The sequence below is a fragment of the Hermetia illucens genome, chromosome 3 (genome assembly GCF_905115235.1).
Source record: "Hermetia illucens chromosome 3, iHerIll2.2.curated.20191125, whole genome shotgun sequence".
Lineage (NCBI taxonomy): Eukaryota > Metazoa > Arthropoda > Insecta > Diptera > Stratiomyidae > Hermetia > Hermetia illucens.
In genome coordinates this window covers 4302007-4316657 of record NC_051851.1, presented here as the reverse complement: position 1 = coordinate 4316657, position 14651 = coordinate 4302007, and the positions used below count along the sequence as shown (strand labels likewise).

The 14651-nt window shown below is 41.0% G+C and overlaps 1 protein-coding gene across 1 annotated transcript in view; it reads right to left on the bottom strand.

Moving 5' to 3' along the window:
- LOC119652567 (elongation of very long chain fatty acids protein AAEL008004-like) overlaps positions 1–13687 on the bottom strand; it is a 128233-nt gene extending 114546 nt beyond the window's left edge. Inside the window, exon 1 of the mRNA XM_038056780.1 lies at positions 13008–13687. Coding sequence (XP_037912708.1) covers positions 13008–13146 — 139 coding nt within the window. The 5' untranslated portion in view covers positions 13147–13687. The remainder of the gene's footprint in view (positions 1–13007) is intronic.
- Positions 13688–14651: the final 964 nt, after the last annotated feature.

The window sequence follows — 14651 nt, the reverse complement described above, 5'->3', positions numbered from 1 at the left end:
TTACAACTCAAGCGCATACATTTTTAATATTAATATTTATTAATTATTAATATTTATCAGACTCGAGTCTGCAAAGGACTCATCTGAAGTTGCTCTTGTTATGACGCCTTACCAGAGGTTATCAGATACCAGGGGAACCGGTTGCTTCTCTGAGAGCATATGCTTCAGGAGAATTTATATGCGGTTATATGCGGTTGGCCTCCTTGGGAGTTTTATTATGGCTGTAATTACGCATATAACGCTGGAAAGGCTCCTTGTGGGCTCAACGTTTTGAGATCGGCTTAACCATCCAGGGGCCATTCAGGGCCACCAGAGGTGTTAGATAGGCCTCGCCTATAAATATTGTGTGTGCAATCATATCAGACCACAACCGTGGTGCTTATCACGGTAGCATTTTGATTGTGGTCCCCAAATCAATCCGTGTCTAAATAGCACCGCAGGGTTATGCCTACATGGTAGGTACTCAAGTCAACCTCTCAGTACCCGCTGTATTTTTTAAGGATTGATCTTCAATGCTGTTGCTCGAGTGCTTTTTTCAAAATAAGGTAGGTGGTTGGATGTTACTGAGAGCCAAGTCATAGTTTGATGGACGACGTGTAAGGGACTTTTGTTGTGGAAAATGCTGTGAATTTTTCAAAGATTTCATATAACTTACCAGCTTTTATATCCAGGACTCTGTTTTTTGTTGTTGTTGTTTGTTGAATCCTCCTATCATGATCTTCCCAACAAGATCAATTTGGGTATTGTTTCGCTTCGAGCATTTGAGTTCGCTATGCAGATCGTGGCCGATATTTCGAGTTGGTTGCACAGAATCCCGTTTATCTAATTTTTCACATGCTCTTGTCACATCATAATCTTCATCATCAACGGCGCAACAACCGGTATCCGGTCTAGGCCTGCCTTAATAAGGAACTCCAGATCCAGGTTTTGCGCCGAGGTCCACCAATTCGATATTCCTAAAAGCTGGCGTCCTGAACTACGCCATCACTCCATCTTAGGGGAGGTCTACCTCGTATTCTCTTTCTACCATAGATATTGCCCTTATAGACTTTCAGGGCGAATCATCCTCATCCATTCGGATTAAGTGATCCTCCCGCCGTAACCTATTGAGCCGGATTTTATCCACAACCGGGCGGTCATAGTATCGCTAATAGATTTCGTCGTTATGTAGGCTACGGAATCGTCCATCCACATGTAGGGGACCAAAAATTCTTCGGAGGATTCTTCTCTCGAACGCGGCCAAGAGTTCGCAATTCTTCTTGTTAAGAACCCAAATTTCCGAGGAATACATGAGGACTGACAAGATCATAGTCTTGTGCAGTAAGAGCTTTGACTCTATGGTGAGACGTTTCGAGCGAAACAGTTGTTGTAAGCTGAAGTAGGCTCTGTTGGCTACCACCAACCGTGCGCGGATTTCATCATCGTAGCTGTTATCGGCTCTTGTCACACCCTGCTGTCAAGGTTCTGTTAAGCCTTTCTTGCTAAAAATGAAAACTTTTTTGAGGTCTAAATTGGGTTCGGAGATTGGCCGGCTTAACCTAGCATTAATCTCAAAAATTGGGATGTAAAATCTTCGAAGAAGTCGAAATTAGTTAGAAGAGGAAGATCTTACGTGTGCTTGTCAGCTTTGGAATAGTCGAACTCTCTGATCAGCAGTATTGATAGCGTAATCTGACAGCGAAACTCTTGGAATATTTAATATTTCAGGCGCGATGCTGTCGGAAAAACTGTTTAAACTGTTCTTCGAGTACAAAAACGGTCGGGCCATGTATGTCATTGTAGAACTACTCAACCAAATTTTCTTTGTTATGTAAACTTTCAACCCCTAGAACTTACAGATAGCACAGTGTTATCACAGCCGAACTGTGCACAAAGGAGAGTAGTTTGAAGATGAACCGTGACTTAAAGAATAGCTTCAACATGGGCTAATTGCTTCTAGATATCCATCAATAGCTGACAGTGTGACAGTAGTGATCAGTTGCGGCTCTGAAGAGCCCAATTAGCATTGTGGTGTGTTCCTAAGAACATGACTGCTGTGATAAGAGCAAGGAGGCAGAGTCCAGTGGGCTCAGATTTTCAGAGCCAGCCCGTAGTATTCATGAAGGAAAGTAGCTTACCCACCCTACAGCTAGAGATTTCTCTGAGGTTTTCAAAGGATGGTTTACTTAGTGTCCTTAGCCTAGCTCTAGATAAAACTGGGTAATCGCAAAGGAAGGCCCTGACGTCGTAATCTTGTATGTATTTCCACGTGTCTGGCATAACAGTTCTCGCAATCGGATTTTATTATATGCGGACCAAACCCCTCCTTCACTTGGCAGAGGTGGTGAGTTTTCGCCTTCTGAGGTCCATGTGGTCACAAAGTCTGTAAGTTCTGGGACACCGGAGATTTAATCGCCTAGGTGACGATTGGCATCAACATGAGCACAAAAAATGATGAGCTCTAATGGTCCTTATTCCAAACGAAAGGATAGAAAATTCTATTCTATAAGTTTGCATCGGAATGAGGCTTAGGAACAACAAAGAAGTAGCTTTGTACCGATGAAGGGAGTAAGTTGCTCCCGAGATATATATACACTATAAAATAGAATTGTAGTTTGGAGTAAGCTACTGGTCTTATCAATTTTAGGAACAATTGTTCCAAGGGAAAAGGCATGTAACTCAAAATTTAAGAAATGAAAGCAAGTGCACGTGGAGGTTAGCAGGGAACGAAAGCTGAGAGGCTGGTATTATCCTCTACTGGCTGGCTAAAAATGAAGTTTGGAGTTAAAATAGGGTACCTACCACATGTTAGTCAGGACCCATGTTGGTCGTCACTTATAAGAAACTCACTGAAATGTTCCTTCATTATGCGGTTACATGCCTCTATGCTGGCCAGAATAGGGAAATGGGGGTCGACATTTCAGTGGAGGTTTACTTGAGGACCAGCATGGTCAGTTTTCTTCATTTCCTCCGGTCTTTGGATAGCTCTGCCCTTATGATTGGTCGTTTCATTTTGGTTATACCCTACCTCAACAGTCATTACAACTTTGGTATTTTTGGTGCTTTTAATCTGAGTTAAGAGGGCTCGTCTGTTCGAGCCAAAAGGTACCTTGAATTAAGGCTTCGACTGCTCTGATTTAACTAGTAGCCTTTAGAGTTGAACACAGTTCGGATTCGGTTGCTAAGTTTTAATAGTTCCATATTTTGCTCTGATTCACCACACTTTTATGGTCTACCATATTAACCCACTCAATATGGGCCCCAAAGCGATTTTTTTGAAATTTCGTCTTCAAAACTCTTTTCCTATGAATCATAACAATTTAGATAAAAATTACAGATGACTATTTTATACATAAATACGGTTCATTAATTTTAAAATAATGTTCACATTTTTAGTGATGAATAACTATAACCAACGGCAAATATTAACCCAATTTCTTCAAGTATAATTAACGCTGTATAAGCAAACAATGCGATTTCTACACTTGAGGCATTCTGCTGGAAGCGATGATTTGGTTGTGATAACAGAAACACAGAGGAAATTTCGTGGAGTAAATTTTTATGCGTACGAAGAAGTTTGAAAACATAGATGATTAGCTAAGGTTAAATAAAATTGTGTCTACTGAAACGCGCTTCAACTCTCTCCAGGACTTCCCGAGATGACTGCACTCTTTCTCTACTGTTCTGCGCCAAGCGCTTTGGGGCGATCCACTCGTCGGCCTTCTTGGAACAGTGGGTTTCAGTGCATGACGTAGCCAGTGATGGAATTGTCACCTTTCCTCAATGTGTGACCTATCTATTGCCACTTTCACTTCAGCTTTCGAGTAACAGTTTACTATTATATACGTGTAGTAAAACGGAAAGAAAATTAGGCCATAACAGCTTCAACTTTATCCTGATGGTGAGATAACTGCATTTCCAGATTTCAGACAAAGCAGTGAAGGCGGGTCTAACGCTGTTTATGTGCCTTGTTTGGTGTTACGGTGTCGGCAGAAACTACACTTCCTAGATATACAAATTGATCGGCGCTATCGATGTTCTGTCCATTAATGAAGATAGATAGAGTGCAATGACCCGTCATATGAGAACCTTAGTTTTGTTGGTGTTAATTTTCAGTTTCACAGAAACGAGCTAACTGTGTTGAAGGAAACTAGGGACACCAGGAACCTAGACGCATATGAAGTTTTGGAAGTTTTGAAATAAGTTAGGGATAAAAGGTTGAAATTTGACTTTGCCAACGGATTCAACGAATCGTTCAAATTGGTACCTTAAATCCACTTTTTTTTTTAAACTTTTTTACATGGTGTTTATCATCATAATATTCGCAGATGCTTGCAGCAATAAAAGCCAGTTTTGATTTCTTAAGGTATCACTAAAAACCACACTGACTTGCAGCTAGCCGTTGACCGCACCGGTCATTTTCAATATTCTACAAGTTTTTCTTCTACGAGTATTTCTTAATTAAAAAGTGAATTTGAAAAAATTAATAGTTAATATTTTTTGTTGAGGATGTTGGAAGTCCTAAGTCCGCACCCTATTAGTGACGGACCGAACCACTTGGGGAGCAACTTACTCCCTCTTTTGTAGTTCCCGGACTCCTCTTTTTTTTGAGTTAAACCCAAGTTTACAGAAAAAAAGGTAAAAAGTTGACTGACGGTTTCGTCCAATAATAGTTAATTATTGGTAGTGCAAATTAATTCGGTCTGTTTTTTTTTTTGGTGTTAACAATGTATCTATTTCGAAATAAGATAAACAAATGGATTAGCTAAAATGTTGTCCATCGTTGGCTACAATATTTTTTCGTCACTCAGAGAGAGGCGATCCAAGTCTGAAGCCAATTTTCCACTTCTTCGAAAGGGGTGATCCGGTGTCCTGCCAAATCTTGCTGCATCCGTCAGAATAGCCGGAATCGGAGGGAGCAATGTCTGGCGAATACGGCCGGGTGTGGTAAAATCTCCCACTTAAGTGTTTGAAAATAATTTTTCACGACGTTTGCGACATGAGGTCGAGCGTTATCATGCAAAAGATAACGCGTATTCTGGGTTTTTTTCTCCTGGGGCTGTTGATCGATGGAAACGGTTGACCGGGCCTAGCTTAGTATTTTTTCTTCTTGGGATTGTCATAAAATATCCTCTTCGCATCAAAAGTCACAATCCGATGCAAAAAAACCTTGCTTTTTTTCCCTTTCAAACAACTGTTCGCACATGCACAATCGCCTTTCCACATCTCTCGGTTTAAGTTCATAGGGCACCCAGTTTTCTTACTTCTGGATCATTGCTTTGCATTTTAATCGTACTTAAATTACTGTGTCACTCCCGATGATTTTGCAAGGTCATCTTCCATTTGACTCGCATGTTCTCGGAACAATGCATCAAATTCTTCGTCTTCGAATTTTTCCGGTTGTCCAGGACGAGGCTTGTCATCAACGCTAAAATCACCATCCTTGAATCGTTAAAATCACTCCCGACATGATTTATCTCTTGCGGCATTGTCACCATACACTTCCACAAGCATTCTATGCGCTTCAGCTGCATTTTTTTCCAATTGAAACAGAAAAGTAAAACTTCTTGCAATTACTGCCCAGTTACCACAAAATTCAACATTTTTAACATAAAAAACCGGATAAACCTTAAAGCAGAATCCACTGTATATTATTGACAGATATCTACTCTCTCTGACATAACTACAATCAGCTAGCAATATGAAACATTAACGACCATAATAATGTGTACACCCAATAGTAATAATAGTTTATAGTAAAATAAATAAATGAATTAATTTTTACGAATTTTTCAGATATTTTATCTTATCTTTATATAACTTTCCAATGGAGATGAATGTTATGATCTACTATGTTCTTATTTTAAAATTAAGAAATCTATGATGGGCCAAGATTTACAAAGGTGAATAAGCACCTGTTGCCCAGTGTGTATGTAAATTCATGCCAAATATTTACTTCCCTGATTGAACCCGATGCCGGCCATCTATTATTAGATTCAAATTCAGTTTGGTGCACAATAATTAGATGCCTAGATAAAAACTAAGCTTCAAATTTACATATTGACTGTATCTTTTTTGGTTTTTATTTTAGTTCATTCATATCTTTGGTTTTTCCGAAGCTCAGAGGTATTTCGGTTGACCGAGTGAAACTAAAAGTTCGTGCGGGATGTCAGGTTTTCGTATTATTATATCGAAAGATTATAGCACAAGAGGAGAAAGGTTACTTAATAAAATTAGTTGATTTAAAAATTTGATACATTGAAATTTCGGATGCTGGTAGCATAGCTCAGTGATTGTATGAAAGTTGATTCCTAGCACTTCTGAGTCTGCAAGCATGATAGGAAGAGGGCACACTAGATCCGCTGAAAATCATTCGACCTCCCTGAAATTGGATAATTAATCTAGTTTTCTCTAGTCTCTATTTCGAGCCTTGAGATAAATTGAAGTTAGGCAGGATCCGCCCCCCTCCTTTTGGCCGCCATTTGACGGGACTGTGTGCTCCTTTCATACATTTTCACGCTTTATTATGAAAAGGAATCTAATTCAAGAAAATAGAGATGCATTTTTTGATAAAGATATCCGAATTGGCCACTCAAGAATTGGATTTGGAACGAGATAAGGATGGTATTAACATTCCCGGGGTCCCTTACCTTCTAGTCGCGTTTCGACGAGCCTGAGGAAAAACTGTCTTCTCACAAAGGAGGAAATCAGAGACCAATGATCTCGGAAGATTGACTTGATTTTATGTGATGAGCTTTACCAGCAGGTGCTTTAGAATGAATTCCGAAAGGCTTAACTATTGGCCCAACGCAAGCGCTTTTGCTAGATCTTGTCTTGCCCGTTGTGTATCCTTTGAGGCCGTTGATTGCCGCCATGCAAATCAGGCCACCGAGAAAACAGCGTAAGGAACGTACCCTTACAAAAATCTTCACGATAAACTGGACACTCAGTATGAAAGAGAGATCTCTATCGATTACTCCTGTTCCGTTAATGCGCACTTTGCTTAAGGACTATCGTGCCGCGACGGATAAATGGCGAGAATATTTTGATCAGATTTTAACTGAGGAATTTATTCATCCTCCACTTCCATAATCATTAGTGACATTTGGAGGAATTCCATCTGTCAGCCCAACTGGTGCTCAGAGGTGGCGGCGAGGAAGATGGGGCGGCAACCCTATCGGCCAAACCAAAACCAAGTGGTCGAGGAGAACCTCCATGTGGTGGCACCGGGATACGCTGTAATTACTTTGGCTTGCCGGCCGTGATTCAGTAGGCGAATGCTCCAAAGACCTAATTAGGGCGATCAGACCCGAGTCTGCACGGGGACTCATCTGAAGTGATAAATTGGTCACGAAACCTTACCAGAGGTATACTGGTACCATGGGAACCGGGAAAGCCCCTGGACTCACATACTTCGGGTGAACTCCTGTTGTATGTGGGGACAGCTCGGTTATTTGCGGTTGGCCCCCCTAGTGGGAGTTTCATGGTGGTTGTGGTTGTGCTCAAGCGAGAAGAGACCTTCGGGCCTCGACGTGGTGTTGCGTATCAACACGGGTGCCGTACTCCATAGTTCGGTAGAGATTTAGGTAATTCTTGCATCCACCAGTATGAATGCTAAGCCATGCACTTGGTATAGACTGGTACCGTTGGGACTTGTCTCAGCGGGGCTCTGATTGTGGTCACAAAATCAATCCGTGTCTGAAGAGGACCGTAGGATTAAGTCTCACGACAGGTGCCTACGTAAAACACTATGGGCTTCACTGTCAGCCCAACTGGTGCTCAAAGGTGGCGGTGAGGAAGACGGGGCGGCAACCCTGTCGGTCAAACCAAAACCAAGTGGCCGAGAAGAACCTCCATAGTGGTGGCATCGGTAGACGCTGTATTCACTTTGGTTTGCCCGCCGTGATGCAGTAGGCGAATTCCCCAAAGGCCTAATCAGGGCGATCAGACCTGAGTCTGCACGGGGACTCATCTGAAGTGGTAATTGGCCACGAAACCTCAGCAGGGGTATACTGGTACCATGGGAACCGAGATAGCTCCTGGACTCTCATACTTTGGGTGAACTCCCGTTGTATGTGAGTACAGCTCGGTTATTTGCGGTTGGCCCCCCTAGTGGGAGTTTCATGGTGGTTGTGGTTATGCTCAAGCGAGAAGAGACCTTCGGGCCTCGGCGTGGTGTTGCGTTTCAACACAGGTGCCGTACTCCTTAGTTCGGTAGAGATTTAAGTATGTCTTGCATCCACCAGTATGAATGCTAAGCCATGCACTTGGTATAGACTGGTACCTTTGTTGCTTGTCTCAGCGGGGCTTTGATTGTGGTCACAAAATCAATCCGTGTCTTAAGAAGACCGTGGGATTAAGTCGCAAGACAGGTGCTCACGTTAAACCCTCAAGGACTTAACTGTCAGCGCAACTGGTGCTCAGAGATGGTGGTGAGGAGACGTTATATCACATTGGTTTGCCGGCCGTGATGCAGTAGGTGAATGGTCCAAAGGCCTAATTAGAACGATCAGACCCGAGTCTGCACGGGGATTCATCTGAAGTGGCAATAGGTCATGAAACCTTGCCAGGGGTATACTAGTTCCATGGGAAGAATTCATGGAAGAATTCATGTTGTATGTGCGATCAGCTCGATTGTGCGGTTGGCCCCCTTGTGGGAGTTTCATGGGGGTTGTGGTTGTATTCAAGCGAACAGAGAGCTTTGGGCCTCAATCGTGGTGTTTCGTATCAACACGGGTTTGGTAGAGATTTAGGTAGGTCTTGCATCCACCAGTACAAATGCTGAGCCATGCACTCAGTATAGACTGGTAGTGTTGTAGCTTGTCACAGCGGGGCTCTAATTATGGTAACAAAATCAATCCCTGTCTTAAGAAGACCGTGGAATTCAGTCTCCGAGGAAGGCACCAACGTTAATTCACAGACACGTAACTGTCAGCGCAACTGTCGACGAAGCAATAAAACGAATGAAATCGAGGAAAGCAACAGGACCTGGCGACATCATATTTGAGCTCTGGAAAGCGAAGAGCTGGGACCCAACACTATAGCTCAGTGAATTCTTTAATCGGGTTAGTCAGGAAGCTAGAACGCCATCTGACTGACCATCAAAAGTGCCAAGAAAGCAGACTTGTTAGTACTGATGATAGTATACTTATAGCATTTTTTGGAGTCATTTGCGGACTCAATGCCTTTGAGCAAAATGCACAGAGCTTTGCCTGGGTTCAACTGACATAGGTATATACTATTGGCTCAGTTCCGAGGCTAGCCCCTTTTATAAAGTTGAATAAGTTTGAAATTTCCTTTCCAATGTTCTTCCCATCAACTTTTTATTACTCTTCTGACAGGTCAATTAATGGAGATTTAGATGCTTTATATCGTTACCATTCTATTCGTCCAGCAATAGGGAAATACTCTTCAGGTTCTGTCAGTTCGCAGCGTAGAATGGCACTGCACGGCTGCAGTCAACTAACAGACGATATTCACTTAACCGTTTAAATTTACAGGACGCGAAAACACTGTGATGTGTGTTGGTGATAAATATGTGAAATTTTTATTAAATATCCGGCCCTAGGGCTTCAAACTCTTCCTTATTGCAAGTTTAACACAATCCTTAAATATCTGTTTCTTATTCTTCTATTGAGGTTTTGCCTGAAGTAGTGCTTCTTCTTAGCTTGAATTGGGCTTCTATTCTGGATAAATTTTGAGTATTATCAATTGTTAACTTTCGAAAGACCACCAATGCTTGAAAACTCTAAATTGGGATTTGAAAATTCCAAACGGTTTTTTATTTGGGTCAAAATAAGGCTACAAGACTTGATGGCTTCCAAAGCTATTGACTATAGTTCCGAAGGGGAAGAAGTAAATGAATCTACTCTGGCGAAGTTGGAGTTACGATTCTATAACCAACGAGCCAGAACCATCAGCTTTTTGGAACATTCCTTTTTGGACCCTTGGTTATAGATGCACATAGAGGTAAATTGGGAATTGTCCTGACCCAAGTGAACGACGAATCGCACAAACAAACAATCAGCTGCACTTTATTTAAATCAACTGCGGCACTCGTCTTGCCAAAACGATGACTTGGCTGACATTTATGTATTATGATAAGTACAGTACGCAATTTGACACCATTATTTACAGAAGTATTTCTATACTTATTGGGACGAAACGCTTAGATTAAATGCATTTAATTGCACTCTAGCATAGAAATGTACATAGCACTGCAATGCTAAATATAAGAAACAATGCTGCAATGCTAAATATAAGAAACAAGTGGGGAAACCGAAAGCTGGACCCTTCAGGCATGGATGGTTTTGTGAATTTCTAATAAAAAAACATAAGTACCTAGCACAAATTATTCACTTTCGCGTGCCACTGACATTCAAAGTGTTAGAATTTCCTTTGAAGCGTTGTCGCTTCACCAATTAGAACTTTGTGGTTATAGTGCGATTTTAAGCAAATTTGGTAGGACCATAAATTAAATCATAGCCTAAAATTTAATGATTCTAGGATGAAATAAAGGGGGTTTTGCAGCCAATTACTAAAAATTATAGTAATATACTATTATTAATCTAATTTGAATAGATCTTGGCATAGAGGGTATTTTGGGTCTCCACAAGGATCAATCTTCGGTCCTCTCCTGTAGATAACAATGTATGACGGAATTTTGAAGTTGCAGTTGCCCAAAGGACAATCATCAGCTTCGCAGACGACATCAGAGCGACTCTCGTGACACAAGATATTGACGAGATGGAGGTTTTCATAAACAAGACGATTTTTGAAATTTGATCTTGGCTAGAAGACACTGGGGTGAGGCTCGCAGAGCATAGTTTTGTTCACCAAGCGAAGGAAGTTTCGCTTCCTTCCGACAAAAGTCACGATTGGCGAACACATTATACATTTGCAACCCACGCTTAAATACCTATGAGGCATGGTGAACCAAAGTCTAAAATTCTAGCCCCATGTTGAGAATTTAATAACAAAAGTTTCCGGGGTGGATACTTTGTTGGGAAGAATGTTATCGAATGTAGGTAGCCCTAGGCAAAGCCTTCGGCTCTTTATTTCGAGATCTGTTAATTTCATGCTCTTCAACTTCAGCTCCAATCTGAACATCGTCATTGAAGCTAGAAACCAATAGAAGAAATATTGCACCCCTTACCGATTGGGTGCATTGCGAACGTCGTGTGCTCACTGTACAACATCAGACGAAGCAACATATGTGATAGCAGGTGTGGTCCCCATTGACATCTTGGTGAACGAGGGTCGACGCTTCTATGATCCATCATATGGAATCGGCGGGCTCTGTATCTATGGTATCTATCGAAGCGAAACTATTTTTCAGCGTGGCAGAAAAGATGGGATGATTCATTTGAAGGACGCTGGAGACACAGGAGCTCGAAGCTTGGAAGGTTACCCCCAAGTACAACGTTACCCCTCAGCAGACGAGCTCTCTCGTGGAAATCGGAAGTGCCTAATCGACATTAATGCTGCTGTTGCAAAAGAGGAACGTAGAAAGCAGCAACTTGGAACTGGTATAACGCATAAACGGAAGTTGTGAGGTTATTAAGGAGAGGCATAATATCTATCAAAATATCAGGGTTCTGATATGGGCCTTGGGTTATTCTATATCAGAGCAATAGAGGCGAACGCGGCATGTGGCACGCCAGAAACGCAGGTGATACCCTCAACATAAGGCAGGTGAGAATGTCGGGAAATGGAGTAGGGACGATATTGAAGAAACCTTTGGTGTGCGGAACCAAGAAAAAAAACCTTTTTCAGCGAAAATTAGTAGTTTTTGGCGGCTAAGCTCGAAAGCGAGTGCAAAAATCTATATCACAGGAACGAAATAGAATAAAGTGCAATAAAAAGGATGAAGAAGGTATATGGGGATCAACACGAAAGATTGAAAAAAGTGAGAAGACAGGCATCTCAACAAAAGTTGTATTGGATGTATACGATGTTGTGTAAAGGAAAAAGGGAGCAGGTATTCAGCATATATAAGGAAGTTGAATTGTATGGCTACATATGGAATCGGAGAGTCCTGTACCTATGGTTGGTAATTTGCACGAAGCGAGACTATTTTCTAGAGTGGCAGATGAGATGGGATGATTCATTTAAAGGACGCTGGACTCACAGGATTATTCCAGATGTCTCAAAATAGATCGAACGAAGGCACGGCGAAGTTAGCTACGACCTAACTCAGCTCCTAAGCGGACATGGAGGGTACCGCGCATATTTTGATAGCTTTAGAGGTGGTGATTGCTCATATTGCCCCACATGCGTGATGATTTCAAAGGATGTGGAATACCTTTTTTTAAGGCCGAAGTTGACGCCGGAACACGGCTATCACTGGAGAATATTGTGGACCACATGCTAGCTTCTGAAACCCCTTGGAAGGTGGTGAAAAAATTAACGAAGGCGATCCATAATCTGCTAAAGGAAGAGCTTCTGAAGTAATATGTAATACCGATATGGAAGTCCTCCAGGGTAAGCGAAAAAGGAGGCAGTTTTAGTTAGTAAATTTCTCCAGTAACCGGATGGTAGGAGCCAGCAGAGGTTTTGACCTTTTCAACCTTCCAATGCTTAAAAAAAAGACAGACAGACAGACGGGCAGACAGGCCTACCTGATTTTAATAAGGTTTTGTATTACAGAAAATTTTAAAATATGGAAAAGGGGGGGGGCGATCTAATCAAATTAAGTACTTTTGAAGTTTAAGTCTTTTATGTGAAATGGAAAAGAAAGGGGAAGATTTGTTACGTACAATTGTCTATCTTAAAACAGATACGATAGTTCGGGAATCAGTTTTTCCCCTCCGCAGTGTTGTGTTCCTTCGAGAAGGGAAAAACTGATTCCCGAAATACGATTTTTGTTTTAATTGATGAAATTGTAACCAAGAAAGGAAGCTCCTTTTCCTTTTCACAAAAGTCACACTAAAGGATGAAAACGATATTCCGCGGAATGAAGGTCACTTTCATGTGAAAGATGTTAAAAATTTGAATATTTAAAGATGCACTGAAGGATTTTTACATACCACCATATTCATCTTCGACCAGTTTATAGTATCGTTGCAATAATCCTGTATAGTTTCGTGTTAGATGATGCTGTTGGTACTCATCGATAGCAACTCTATAGATTTCGGCCGCCAGTGAAAAGTCTGTGTAGTTATCCATCTTAGCTGTTATAGTTATCTTTTAAAATTAAGGATCAGAAACACGAGCCACTAAATGTACGTGTACGTAAGCGCGCTTTATCGATAACTTTAGATAAATCACAAAAAAAAAAACAATTTTTCTTTTTTCGCGTTAATTCTGAATCAAAAAATTTTCGCAACGGTCTTAAGCGACATTATTTGATTCAATGCTACCAATACTTTCCACTTATCTTTTAATTGCTGTCTAAATCGTAGAAAAAGTTAAATCACAATATCATCCAACACAAGATATTCGTTATGCGATAAAAGTTACGAAATATATTTTACAATAAACATTTTGAATTTGTTGATATAAAACACATTTCATGGATTACGGCACGGATTTCAATGCAACATAAAGATACAAGATTTTAACTGAAAGAACTAAAGAATGGTCGTTGCTTATGATTTTTAACTCTTTATTTATAATTTTCTTAAAAATCAACGAAATTTCTCAAGAGACTTTCAGACCGAATCGAACGAATGTTTAAGTTAAACTGACTTGAAAACTTCCTGACGGTTATAAGTTAAAAAGTGAAACGTTGATCAAAAAAATCCAACGACATACATGAAAAATAGTTAAGATCCACAACCGACTCAGTGGTAATACATCTCGGCCCCACACTACCACACTTGCAGTGAAAATAACCACCTCAGAGTAGATACAAGCCCATATAAAGATACTAACAGAATGGAAGTATCTGCGCCACAACAACACCAACAATAACTTCAATTTGTTGTTACTGGTGGCGGTCAACATTTGCACTACGCTCCAAGCTTACCACCGCGGCATGATCTGATGCTGCAAAAATTGTTATTAACAAAAAGATATGCGTTCGGGTTCGGGTATCGGATCTGTTGCAATACCCTTGCCGCTGACCGAGATAGTGTTAGTGAGATTGCAAACGGAAAAGGAAGGAGTGGTTGATTTTTGCAGTGTTTAGTGCCAATAAGTTTTCGAAATGCCCTTGAAATGCGCATCTTTTACATAAGCTTGTAGCTTAGGTATTTTCCACGACGTTGAGTTTCCAGTCTTCAGATTCAAATTCAGATAAAAGATACTCGCAGAAGATATTTGGCGGGCATATATGGGCTCGCTTTTGGACCCGGGTGAATGTATTTTTAAGTGCAGGGCGACTTACTATTGATAACACTGAATCTTGTATCTAATCCATTAAGATAGACTTATCTTTCCAGTCCTCGTTGACCCACCCTCAAGTTTACCACCAACCCACAATCTTCCCAAATTAAATCTAATCCGATCAACTATGATTATTGACCGAAGAGTATCATTGCTGGCATTTTCAAGGTGCTAATACCATTTCGGAGCATATCTATCGGAAAGATACTTAATTGGTCCAAGCTATCTCTCATATTTCACTATTCTTCAAGGAAACGATTTTGCATTCTCGATAGTGGGTTTTACCGGAAAAAAACCACCTTGAATATGTGAATTCAGCAAATAATTAAATAATCACTTTTTCC